General features: G+C 31.2%; 1 protein-coding gene across 1 annotated transcript; it reads right to left on the reverse strand.

Annotated features, from left to right (window-relative positions):
* Positions 1–1,014: 1,014 nt before the first annotated feature.
* LOC110684079 (dof zinc finger protein DOF5.1-like) lies at positions 1,015–3,854 on the reverse strand. The gene is made up of 2 exons (XM_021860479.1): positions 3,056–3,854; positions 1,015–2,752 (listed from the first exon to the last, which is right to left on the reverse strand). Exons 1-2 carry the CDS (start codon positions 3,104–3,106, stop codon positions 1,520–1,522), a joined length of 1,284 nt encoding a protein of 427 aa, XP_021716171.1. The 5' UTR covers positions 3,107–3,854; the 3' UTR covers positions 1,015–1,519.
* Between the last annotated feature and the right edge of the window lie 10,576 nt (positions 3,855–14,430).

The raw sequence follows: 14,430 nt of genomic DNA on the forward strand, positions 1-14,430 counted from the left end.
CATGAATGACTAGTCCAGGTAAATAAGACCCTTAATTAATCATCATACAGTCATACACCCATCTCATATCGAAATTACAAACGCCGAGTAATATAATTTAACTTTTAATTTTTACCCTTCCATAATCATCCTCCTCTATCAAAGCCGCTAAATCATTGAACATTTCATGACATTAATTTATTATTAGTTTGAAATAATAGTTGGAGTAGAAGTCTCTCCACAGTCAACACTACTGATTACTACTCACTGCATACTAGACAGTTAAGAAAGAGAAAGAAGAAATATTTTATGTTGCATGGTTTTGAGTGGAAATTTGGCGTTTTTCACATAATCTTGTTCAAATCCTTGGCTTTCACACTCAACAACAAACAAAGTACTTGACCTTAAAATAACTATCATCAAATCTTCCTTATTATAACGAAATTATGACACTTCTGCCAATTTTGCTTCTCTAGTTAGTTGCAATAACTACTTACCTACTGTCCTTACAGTCTTCCGTACAACATGATTTCGATCTTATTATCTTGCATTGGAATCATCTCTACGTCGTCGTCTTAACCATACTCTCTTCTCTTTGCTACTCTATCTCTGTGAAAATTCCCCTTTAACTGTGTGTAACCATCTGTTTTCTCGGGTTTCGGAATTTCTATATAAAGCAAACGTGATGAAATCCCGTTCTTAAAAAAAGCTCCAATTTTGTACTTCAAAGCCATGACTTTGTTGAATCAGTATATTTATTCATTATAGTATGAGTTGTACATACAATTTACCAACGTAATACATACTTTTATATTATCTCTTACATCTTAGTAATGTACTAATGATCATATTATTATTGTAGTTCTTACTTCTTAGGGAAAACACGAGAAATACTGCCTTAGAAGTCCACTAAATTACACTATCAACCTGACAACTAGATAATTTCGAGTGAACAGAATACAATGGAGATCGGAGTAGGACTAGTTAGTTTTACAAATTAAGAAGAAATTAATTAATTTAATTAATAATTATAAATTTATAATCAAAAGCTAAGTTTAAAGGTTTGATTCAAAACTCTTACACACCCCACAATCAAAATACAAGTACCATACATCCAACAAGAAATTGAAGGAAGGATAAAGGAAAAAAAAACAAAGTAATAAGAACATTAAAAGAGCTTAGAGTATATAGATCACTAACTTCTAGTAGTAGTATTATCTCATCATCATGGCATTGAGAGATTGAGGAAGACCGCGATACACATCTCAACCCTAGCTGCAGTAGTCATGATGAAAGATTGTTGACGATCATTAATCAACTATATGTCGGTCATCTCGAAATTCTTGGATGGAACAATGACTTTCATACACTTAATCATCTTCTTCCCAAGATCGAAGCCAAATATTTAGTCTGGTGAACAAATTAGCTAGACGAACAAGCTAAGTTGGAGAGCTAGCTTAGCTAAAATATACATATACATACATATATATATATATAGCTAGCTAGCTACTACCGACGAACCAATAAGTTACGAAACAATTCATAAAAGATGGCTAGTAGAAGATGAATTAAGCCCGGAGAGATCAGTCCACATGCTAGTAGGAGTAGCCGAGTTGTTACCAATGTTATTACCACCCCAAAATTGATGACCCGTTGCATTGTTATTGTTATTGATATTGTTATTATTGTGATCGGAAGATGAAATTCCCATGAATTGTTTGGCTAAATTTAGTCTTTGACCATCACCTTCCATCTTCACTGGCGCGAGCTGTGATGTCATAGTTGATGAGCAACTCTTGAGAAGATTACTATTGACTTGATCATCATCTTGGTCATGATGATGTTGGTCATCACTACCACCACCGTCGATTCCTTGATGATCATTTTGAAAAGATGAGGTGTATAACCCAGCACCAGCTGAAGAGCCACCAGGGATTTCGAAACCCCCTAAGAAGTTAGGGAATTGATGATGATGTACTTGTTGTTGTTGATTATTACTCGGGTTCGGGTTAAGTTGATGAGGATAATCCATTTGATGATTATGAGGAGGATGTTCACTACCAGACAACCCTCCTAACCCTCCTAGAGGGTGAGGAGGAGGTGTGTTGAGGCCCCCACCAAAGTTGAGACCTAAATTTCCCATCCCTAATTGAGCTATGTTTTGTAAGGAGGCCATGAAGGACGACATCCCGGTCCCACCCCCGGCCGAGGGCATGCCGGGGAAACTAGGGCCGAGACCACTTGTGCTTACTAAATCCATATGTAGAGGTAATCTCTCCCCTCCAATCATCCCGGTTGGAGAGGAGAGAGAGGACTTAGAAGACGATGAACCACCACCACCACCTCCTCCTCCAGAGGACTTACTGGAGGACCTTTTGTTCCTCCGACATCCTCCACCTACCGGAACATTCCTAAGAGCCCCGCCACGTGTCCAATACCGTCTACAAGCCTTACAAAAGTGGCGGGGCTGTGATAGGCTATAGTTGTTGAAGTAACAAAACTTGGTGTTTGAAGAGTCACACCTGGGGCACTTTAGTGGAGCTTCCGGTGGGGGGATCTTCGCTTGGCGGGCTCTCTCCGCCATCGAGTTAGGGCGCATAGGCTGAGCCCCCGGTCCTCCGCCACCACCACCCATCCCCATCTGGGGCTGGCCCGGCTGTTGGCCGGGCATCGGTGGTGGTGAAAGAAGGTGTTGTTGATGATTTTGGTGATCGTGTTGATTACCACCAGAACCATTATTATTACCTTGGAGAAGTTGTTGATGATTAGGGTGCTGCAATAAAATGATGAAAAAACAAGTAGTACCATATATTAGTACAAACTAACAAATTTAATTAAAGCTAGAAAAATAAAAAAAAAATAAAGAATCACCCAACTTTAAATGGTTTGAGGTATATTCAGAAATGAATGAAAGTTATTTATCATAAGAAGATCGAATAGGGAATAGGGAATAATAATCTCTCATCAACTTTTATTTTTTGTTCTTCCTTGAAATAGAAGCTGAATTAAAATTAAGTAGGAAGATGTAAAAAAGACGAACAAACAAAGTCGAAAAATAAAACCATGAATAAATTACCTGTTGCCAATTGGGAGGATCTAAATAGTGTGGAACTGAAGAGAAAACCATAGTCTCTCTTTTATTAAGGTATTTTTTTGATATCTATCTTTAATTCTTTCTTTCTATCTTTTTTTTTTTTTTTTTAGGTTCTTTCTTTTATAAAAGTTTGATGGAAGAAGAGGAAGGTGGGTTCTTTGGGGATATGGTGGAGAATCAAAGTATATGATGAAAGAAGAGATATAATCAGATAACAATTTCAAAGGAAAGCTAAGATAGAAAGGGAGAGGAGCAAGAGTAAAGCTTTTTTGCTAGCTTCACAAGGGTTTTTTGAGTGTGTGTTTTCCCCTTTTTATTCTCCCTCTTTTTGTTTTTATTATAAATAATACTATACATTTTTTTATATTAGGGTTTTTTTTCCTTTTTTATTTTATTATTATTGTTTACTTCCTTAACCCCGAAGCTTATTAGTGTTGCTTTGAACTGTCAACATGTACTACAGTATTATGTTGTAGTAGTAGTAGTTTTAGCTAGTGGCGCTCCTACTAGTGCTTTTTTGTTTTTATTTTTATTTTTATTTTTGTAGGGTATCTCATGACTTGATGTTTTAATGCCTATTAAACTCCGACTAATTTGGTTTAGGTTTCATCAGACCCTTCATATACATCTTAATTTGAAAAATAATATAGGAAGCTTTCTAAACAAATGTTGTTGCATGCATTCATTCTTAAGATTTATATTTTAAATCTCCGATTAAGTTGGAACAACTCTCTTATCAGATCGATGAACCGAGTAATGGTTGTGATAGATATATAGTTAGACTAGTAGTACATGTGCTTGGTGATGAGCTTAAGAAAAAAAAGGTGAAATGATGAGAGAGAAAGGGGGAGAGGGGCTGGTTTTGCCTCCTCATGCATGCAAGGAAGAGAGAGAAAGTAAAAAATGAAGAGAGATATTATTAAGATGATAATGAATGTCTTGATGTGTCCCCCATTGGCTATTATTGGTGGGATCATCTCACGTAATCAAAAAACACCTTACAAAATTATTGTTATAATATAAAAAAAATTAACAGTGGTGTAATCTGTAAATATTATAATGTGGATTACCTTTTTTCTTTTCAACTTTTTATAAGCTAAGACAATTATGGTTATTGGTTAGTAATAAAATTAATATAATTAACTTACCAAGATTATATTATATAGTATAATATTAATTGCTCTTTACTGACTAGGAATATGTTTTTATGCTGCAAAGTCCCATGCATTTTGTGACCACATACCCCACATTACTCAGGACACAAATTAGCTTTTATAAAATTAAAGCAATGCAAACAAGTAAGGGTCTTCAAATTAAAGCAAGGAATTACAAAAAAAATTTGCAAAGTGAAAAGTAGAATGAAGAATGAACAATAAGGGAAGTTGAATAAAAACAAAAATAACCCTTAATTTTTTTATTTTTTTTTTCCCCAAAGTTTTGAATGAACTTTAAGAATCAGCATTTTTTCTTCTCCATAAAAGCTAATTAGGAGCTGAGAGGATATCAAAGGACAAAGATTTAGTACTATATATGCACTGGTTAGCTTAGCTAAGCTAGCTAGCTCAGAATTCTGTTGGCTGAGCATGAATTTACTTCATTTTTGTAAAATTTTGAAGATCGATCAAAGCATGTTTTCATAGCTTAGAAAATTTCCAACATTTTTTTTTTCTGGCAAGAATTTGCAACTTTTACCTTTTTTTTTTTTTTTTTTTTTTTTTTACTATATAGAGTCTTTGAACTTGAATAGGTTAATCAATAATACGGAGTACTGAGTAATAAGGTAAATTTATTGAATTTTCATATTCGAAATATATACATACTACTTCGTATTTATGATGGATGAAATTTATACACTAATTTTTTTTTTTATTTTTTTTTTCGCCTTTTAATATCTATAAATAGCCCGGCCATTAAGCTTTTTTCCAAAGGGTCCGTATGTTATCAAAAATACTTCGTATATTTCAATTTTTTGTTTATGAAAGATACGTGCATGTAGACAAGTTGTATGTAAAATGATTAAAAGGCCAGGTTTTTTTTTTAACTTGTAATAATCAATTAGCTATTTTTTTTTTTTAATGGCAATAGAAAATGAAATTACTTTTTAATAATAAAGGGACCATGCAAAAGTAATTGCATATTCCGTACCTCCTAAGCTAGGATAGTGATTTTAGATTATTTTTTTCAACTCCAAATATTTACAAAGTATAATTAAACTCTCATACTATATTTTTCTCCTGTGTTTTTTTTAAGGAATAAAGATAATTTCTTTTAGGGGAAAAAGTGATTAAGTGTATCAAGTAAAAACATTTAATTAAACTTGTTGTAAATAAATGAAAAAATAATCTTGCATATGGCGGCTATCATGCCCTAGTTCTTACCAGCATGTATCTTCATCAGAAAGAAAATTAAGATTAATAAGAGCTTAATAAAGTAATTAGCACCAACGAACGTGTGGCGTTATCTCTGGTTGTCCTTACTAGGAAGAGGATTGGGCCGATGGTGGAGAATGTTCTTTAGGTATGTAGAAAATATTTGCTTTCATATAATTGCTTCTTTTAATCTGCACTTTTGATGCTACATACTTTTCTTCCCTTTTTTTTCGGCTTACAGTTGATGATGATGCAAAGGATAAACTATTGGAATTGACTACATAAACTTTAATCAACAAAGTCTATAAACATTACATGTAGCCCAAAATTAAATTACATGTACCTTAATAAGCTTGTCTATTTCAGTGTTAAATTTATGGTATTCGGTGTATATTTGTTTAAGAAGGAACTGAAAAAAAAAGAGAGAGAGAGAGAGAAAGAAATCAAACACATATATGTTATGTATGGGGATTGATAATTTAATTTCTAAATTGTCTTAATTAATTCATAATATTGAGAATGGAAGAGAACGAAAAAACAGTTTCATCTTATCATCTTATGACCGAATAAAATATTAAACTTAAATCGTTATATATCTAGCTCACAATATAAAAAAATAACAACTAATTAATTTTTTTGTACCCTAATACAAATAAATCCTATTGTGTACAGGTTGCTCATAACCGTTGTATAGAAAATCTTCCACATGCATTGATTACCACCTTGATGTCTAAATTTGCATGCTAATACAACAAGTCACGAGTGGACTTAATATACATGATTGAGTTATCATTGAGTAAGAATTTAGGCACGCTTTTTAGGGGTTTCATTTATTTCGCATGCACGTAAAATCTTAGTTTTTGGATGCATGGTTAATTGCCTTATGTAACCCTCGAACGGACAAATGCATGAGAGAAAAAAGAAAAGGAAAAAAAAAAAAGGGTTTGTGGAGAAGATGGACCTGATGTTGCCATCTGAGACGGGGTACGGCCATAAATAAGGACCACTACATGAAAATGAGTTAATGACGTTCAAAACACAGGTTGAAAGAAGCTGCTTCAAGATATATTCATATATCACTTATATTACATTACATGCATGCACATCAGCTTTTCTTATTACTTATCATTGCAAAGATAGATACGAATCCCTCAATCATCCATCCATCAACATTATGTGAATTTTACAATAACCGTGGTTATACTACGTTACCACCCCTTTTGCATTATTGTTTCGTTGATAAGTCTGATACGTTACGAATCAAGTTGAAGCTTAAAATGGCCAACAAATGTATGTTACACCTAGGAGTGTTTAGAATGATGCTCTCCCTCCAGCATTTTCACATTAGGTCTTGTTCTTTTGAGTTGAGCTGAATTGTATTTAACTAAACTGGATTGAAGTAGCATGCATAATGCGCTGAATTGAGCATAAATGAGTTGGATTGAAATAAAATAATGAGCTAAGCTGAACTGAATAAGTCTAATAGAACACATCAGGGCCTAAGGCCTAACCATGCATGCATGTATGACTGCACGTTGGTAGTGTTGTACTCTTTGTCTTGGATACATGAAATAATTAATGAAATGCGTGCACTTTAAATATATCATGCTTTAGTTTAGATAATCAAAAACCTAAACATGTTTTTTTTTTTCACAATTTCAGATACTTTTGATTCTCGCTCTAATATATATTGATAAAATTATTGATTATAATGTAGCATACATGCGTTCTTTTTAATGATAAGACAAACTATATATGTTTCGCCCTCCTGTGAGTTCATGAACTAGTTAGTGATGATCACTGAGCTCGGAGTTTTAATAATAATTGTATTGCTCTTAAAGATAAATTATAAAGAAATTTATATGGAGTACTAATTAAATGTTTTTTTTACACTAATTAGGCTAATGTCTTTCTTGGAAAAAAAATTAGGCTAATGTTTTTTAATCACTTATTAAGACAAATCCTTTTAGTTGAAAGTTTTACATCTTAATGAGTGGACGGTGGATATTGGTTCTTGAATGAGTAAATAAAGTTATATAGTATGACTTAGGGTTTTCAACAAAGCTATTAGATATTGGTCATCAAATCCAACGAAACGATACAAAAATAAAGTATCCTACAATAGAATTGTAGATCTTTCCACTAAGGAGGTTACGACGGACAAAAATATCGTTGTCTTAGCCATCACTATTGTTAATATTATAATATATCATGCAACAGCCGTATCTTAGATTAATCTACTTTTGCTTATTAATTTACCTGAATTATTCAACGCACATCGGCACATGCATGGTGGAACCAATTATATTTTCAATAATCTCAAATATTAGTACATGTATGTCTTTTTCATGATTACCACAATTTCTCGTTAATTAAGCAATTGTAACAGGTGTGATTGTGTGTAATACTAATTGATAAATAAGGAAATGTTGGGAATATATATTATTTATAGATAATATAATCAACTCTATAAGTTTTGTGAATTTACCTTTTTTTTTGTTTGAAATGTGTGAATTTAACATTTATCATATGATGAAGACTACAATTCTATTTTAACTTTTTTAAATATCTTTTGTTTTGTAATTCATCCCATGTATCATGTATAGGATAATTCATCCCATGTATCATATATAGGAGTAATTTTTTTTTTTTAAAAAAAAAAAATACTATTATAGGTTTGAAAGATAATAACACCCATTGTAGATCTTTCCTATAATAAAACTACGTGATTCCCTACCTTTTTTAAAAAGTTTGAGATAACTCGACCTTATAATTAGTGTTTGGATGATTATACCCTTTAAAATGTTTATCTACTTATTTGCTTAATAATGTTAGTTGACTCTAGATCTTTTATGCACTGAAATCCTAAAAATAGTGTGTGTAGAAATTCGAAAGTTCTACCGTAGTCGTTTGAAAAATGACTATCATAATATTTTAATGATTATATAGTTCATAATTAATGTATTTTTATCCAAATAATTAATTATATTACTCTATTTTTGCTATAAATATTATTATCAACATGTTTTTAATTTATCAAATTTTTAGTTTTATTTATGTAATTTTTAACTCTTATTTTATAGTTTCTCAAAAAATATTTATTTTATGTTGGATTAAAATTTTCAAAAATTATATTTGCATTGTAGAAATTAGAATACTAATTGTATCCAATTTATAGTGTGAAAAAATGGGTCGCTCATATTATTTATCATTAAAATAATAAGGTAGTCATATTTCAAACGACCGCTGTAGAAACATTTTTTTTTATAACATATTTTCCCTCAATAATAATACCAACTACTAATGTTGTGACATAAAACTAAACTGAAAGAAATTTCCGAACAGGCTAGCTATGTGCACGCATTAGCTACCCTAGTAAGTAGTAATATATAATGAAAAAAAAAGAGGAAAGCTAATTAATACTCGGTAATATGTAACCACCGCTTTTAAAACTTAGCTTTACAATTTATAAAATTGTCTTTCCAATCCAAATGCACACTACAGAAAATTAGGGCAGTTTTTTTTCAATTAAGTTATGAGATTATAAAAAGAAAATGGCAATAATTTTTTTTTTCCAAGTTTCCCAATGTTCCTACTTTGACTAAGTTATCTGATCTACTAATTGAATCAAATAAATAGTTGTTATCATACTTTATTGAAATTATTTCAATGTGTATTTTTAAAATATATTTACTTATACTGTACATCTTCAAAAATTTAAACAAGAAGATTATTTATGGACGGGAGAATGTAATAAGGATTGGATAATGTATAAAAACAAGGTTGACATCTGCCTAAGTAGTAAAATTTAATACAAATAATTTGTTTATTTGTCATTCCGTCACGACATAGATAAAGAGGAAAAGAGGAAATGGAGGAGAGTAAGGAAAATTAGGAACGCCAAAAACGCATTAGATTCACTTTTTAAGAGGAGAGCAAGTGAAAGTCGCATCAATCCAAATCATGAGATGCTAACGGTCGGCTAAATCATGGTGCCAACCTTAACAAGATATACCCGCTGCGTCTGGTTTTTGGCCCCACCTTTTCATTCATTACTCTATTTTCATCATACTATCGAATACGACTACTTATTATCAAAGAAACCCTTTACTTAGCCATGGCTATCTCAATTCCATCACACCTCGAGTTTCTACTCTACTTATTTTTAAATTAGTTATCACGTTGTCTCAAGTCATCATCACATACTTAAAACAATAATAATATGACAAAATTTTTAAAAAGATAATCATTTTTTTTAATAATTATTGATCATTTCTTTTCTTTTATTTCTTACTCTCTTCAATCAAGTAATTATTGACATATTGAGATATTTAACTATAAGTCATTAACATAATTGATTGGAAAGTGTCAACTTTTCCATTACATGCATACCAATTTAATATATGCGACTAAGAATGCTACTTCAGGACAAAATAAGTATATAGTTTTTTTTAGTAAATGCTAATTGGCTTAGGGTCTGTTCACATTTACTGAAATGAGTTGAACTGAACTGATTGGAGCTTAACAATTAAACTGAACTGAGCTGAAATGAATACTTTATAAGAGAAGGAAAGTAAGAGCTGAACTGAACTGGACTGATTGTAGTTGAACTAAACTGAAATAATTAAGCTGAAACGAACAGGTAATTAGTTGATAAAGCTTTCAAATGTACAGTAATACCCTACACGTGAAAAGAAAAGTCGATTATGTCTAATCATTCAATTCATTATCTTTTGAATTTTGACTCCCTACTCTATATGTTGCCTCTCTCTATAGAGAAAAAAAAATGTCTTTTTGCTACTATAGCAAGAGAGCTAGAGTTCAAGTCTTCTGAAAGAAGTAAAGAGTGAGTTAATTGTAATTCGGCTTCAAGCTAATTCTTCTACTCTTTATATTTCCTTTTTGGTTTATTTGGAACCATAAAAACTAAGACAAACACTACTTTGTAAAAAAGGAGACTCAAATTTTGGAACTAACACACCAAATATCACAATTATATTTCAAAATGTTTCTTTAATTGGTAACCCTAATCCTATATAGTAGAAAGTATATGTAAGAAGTCATTGATAATATATGATGGTATTAATTTTTACATACAGACTGCATAATAATTTTGCTCTTATCCTCAATAAGATCCAAAAAAAAAAAAAGTACAGTATTAATCAATAAGTTTTGAACAGTTTTTTTTACTTATATTTTATTATTAAAATTATACTTAATTTGCTATTACATCAACCAGCTAATTTAGAAGTACAAGTATGTAGTAGTATCTAGAGTATATGTAAAAAAACGTGCAGTGGAAAGATATAGAATTGGCCAGTCCCCAATTTTAATATATCATAGTTTTTCCTTTAATTTTGAAAATTTCACCATTCATACCAAAAGAAGAAATACATAATATGGTGTGAGATCTTACAACAAACTTATTAATCAAAACTTGCAAGACATCATCCACCAGACTTTTACATTTGGTTTTGCTTAAAGAGGAAAATCTAAAAAAAAAACTTTGTAAAAAAACAGAAATTCTCATCATAAAGGTTCCAAATAAATATTCTCCTTAAGAGATATAACATGCATAATGCATTATTATTGATCTCATTTAGCATTGAGCACGTGAAAAAGGAACAAAGTTTAACAATTTTCAAAGCACCTACATACACTTGGAAAAAGAAGAAAAAAACCAACAAAAATGCTTAATTAATAAATGTTCCAAGATGATTATGCAGCAGCTAGGGAATATGAACTATAAGGTATACTTATACAATCGTTAAAAAGCTAAATGATGGAATCATTGTCATGTCATGTCATGTCATGTGTTACTACTCTTTCAATTCATGTTATCATGTATATCAGTTAAGATTTAGTTATCACATCACTAATTAAATTAATACATAATAAATCGCGTTCACTTGTTGATGATGGATCCATCATGCAATCAACGTACACACTAGTGATCATAATATAATGGTTGTTAGAAAACAAAAATAGTAACAAAGACATAATAAGTTAAGAAGAGGAATGAAGGGATTGGTTGAGTGGCGTAGGAATCTAATTCCCTGACAGATGGAGCCATGATGTTCTTTTGCAAATTTTCATGCAAAAATTAAAAAAGCAGTCCTTCTCTCTAAATATTTTTAGTTGGAAAGTTGAGCTTACTGCAGCTTTAACTCATTTCCCTTGACCCCTCCACATCTATTATGGGTCCATTTTATTGCATACCCTTTTTCATTCTTATTTTATTTTATTAATCTATCAATTACTAACATGCAATTAATTTGATTGTATGCTTTGACATATTTTATGTATTGTTATAGTATTATTTCAGGTCAATAATTAATTAACTATATTGCTGAATTTTAGTCATGTTAGGTTATTCTGTTTACATTGAAATTTATTTTTGCTAAAGATAAGATGAGTAGAATGATGAACCTATCTTACTTTATACAATTACTACGAGTAAATGCAACAATAAAATCATATGTATTGTTATGACATATCTACAACAATAACAGTGCAATATGATTTACCATATTATAATTACAAGCAATTATCTTCATAAAATCTCTATCCAATAACCTCAATATACTCTGCCTTTAAGTGGTTATATTAATCGGAGTTAAGATAAGAATAACTTTTAGAGACAGAGGGAGTAACTAGCTAGTTTCGAGAGAAGTGATAGATGTGTTTGTTGTAGCATAGCAGGCCGGGTTCCCACAAACTGGCAATAGAAGGTACCTTTGTCTGAGTGATATGGGCGCTTGTACATAGTAGCTACCACTATTACTGAGAGACTGCGCATTATTTTCTGATCCTAAACAAAGAAGATTCACTGTTTTTTTATCAACATATTCAACTCCACATGTTTTTCTGACCTTTTTTGATTTTGATGAATCCACGCTCAATCGACATGTAAATGTATATTCAACCACCTACATATTCCTACAGATTACCAATATATACCCTAACTTTAATTTGATTGATTTTATTTGTTTTACAATATAATTTTCTGCAAGTTTGGTTCATCATATAACTTGATATATGAACACCAAATCAGAACAAGATATCATTACCAATGCGCTTAATTGTAAGGTGATCTTGTAAAATTCTTCCCAAAAAAAAAAAAAAAAAAAAAAAAAAGAAGGTGATCTTGTAAAACATTTTATTGGACTAATCACATGTTCTATTTTTAAGGGCCAGAACATCTCACAGGTTAGCAGGCTAGATACTTTGGGTTTTGATCCCAAAGCCTCTTGGTTGTGAGATGCAAACTTGATCACTAGACCAAGCTATGCTTGGTAATTAATTGTTCTATACATTGATAATCGGTTTTCCACTACTATAAACGCTAATATAGTTTGACAATCATAGTATTCATGTTCAACAAATACAATTCTACAAAGAGATCGAATAATGAGAAAATAAGGAACTGGAAAAGATGTCAAATGTGATTAGGGTTTTTAAAATGAACCATGAATATACTTTAAATGTGTTTGATTTCATATTTAAACAAGGAAATTTGATTTCATACTACTCTTGTACTATCACACCAAAAACCAAACTAAATTTTATCATTTTTTTTTTCTTCTCCCTAAATATATTCTTGACATAAACACAACACTTTTTGAATGACAAAATGTTTTCCCTTTAAGATGTTATACACAATCAAAATTGCATAAACGCGTATATTCAGCTTCCCATAATTTGCTCTTAAAAAAAAAAGGGTAACCTTTACACTGTATAAGTGGCTGAAACACGGGAACTTGGTACCTGCTTGAAGATCATTCATCATCATCTAAAAATGTGCTGTCTCAAAATAAAGCTATACATCCCAATTTTATTTTATAAAACTCAGCTAAAAAGTTAATTTGATGCTACCTTCAATATACACTAATTAATTACACCTTACAAATAATGTATTTAATCAAATTAACATAGTATATACGCCTCATTTTGTCCTTAAGCATAAATTATATACATAATTAAATACGAAAGCATCTTCTTTTTTATAGCGCGACGAATTTAATAAAATAGATTGTTATCCTTTGAGATCGGACAGCTAAATTTATGCCATGCAGAAACTTCTGGGATTTCGGCCATGCTATTTTTTTGATACTTAAAAATTGGATATTGTTTTTGTACGACAATGCAAGTGCGTGTTTTATAGACAGGAATCTGGAATACTTCATCAATACTCCACCTTTCTTAATTAGTTTTGCTGACTAATTCAGGATTTTTATCAAGAATTAACATTACACGAGGTTCGTTACTTTTGCTATTAATAATGTAAAGTATATATAGAAAGCTGATTGTTTTATAATGTTTAATTTTTAACCTTAATGGGATATTGGGGTGAGAGTGGAAATGTTGTGGAAAAGATCAAGATTAAAGGTGATCGATGTATGCATTTCAATTAGGGCCGTACTCTTAATTAGGTCATGGTTTTATCACAATCGATTTTACAGTGTACGTAGTTAATTAATGTGTATGTAGCTTAATTAATTAGTATAAGATTGAAGCGCGATTATTGGATTATTACCTAGTTCAATGAGATAAATGTTAAAGATGCAATTAGGATTAAAAGGCTTAATTCGAAATGTGTTTAGGATATTGCATGTACATATAGAAAGTTGTGCTTATGAATATTCATCAAGAGTTCTTATTTTAGTGACAGCTTATGAAGATATCGAGTGTACATGTACAATTCATCTGGTTTTTCTTGGTAGCTAGTTGTAATTGTGCATGAACCCCTTGATTGGTATTTGGTAATGTGAAAGGTAGCTTGGTTTTCCTACAAAAGGGAATCCTTCCTTGTAGAAGTAGGGTCTCTCCTCTTTACTGATTGGAATCAATGCATCATGTCAACTTTTTTGCTTCATGATTTACGTTAATGTTATGTAGTTGGTTGAAATCGTGAATGATGCGGTAGTTAGAAATTATATTTATCAAGTATCTAGAAGCAAATAATTATACATACCGCTATATCTTGCA

Source organism: Chenopodium quinoa, unplaced genomic scaffold (assembly GCF_001683475.1).
Source record: "Chenopodium quinoa cultivar QQ74 unplaced genomic scaffold, ASM168347v1, whole genome shotgun sequence".
NCBI classification, from domain to species: domain Eukaryota; kingdom Viridiplantae; phylum Streptophyta; class Magnoliopsida; order Caryophyllales; family Amaranthaceae; genus Chenopodium; species Chenopodium quinoa.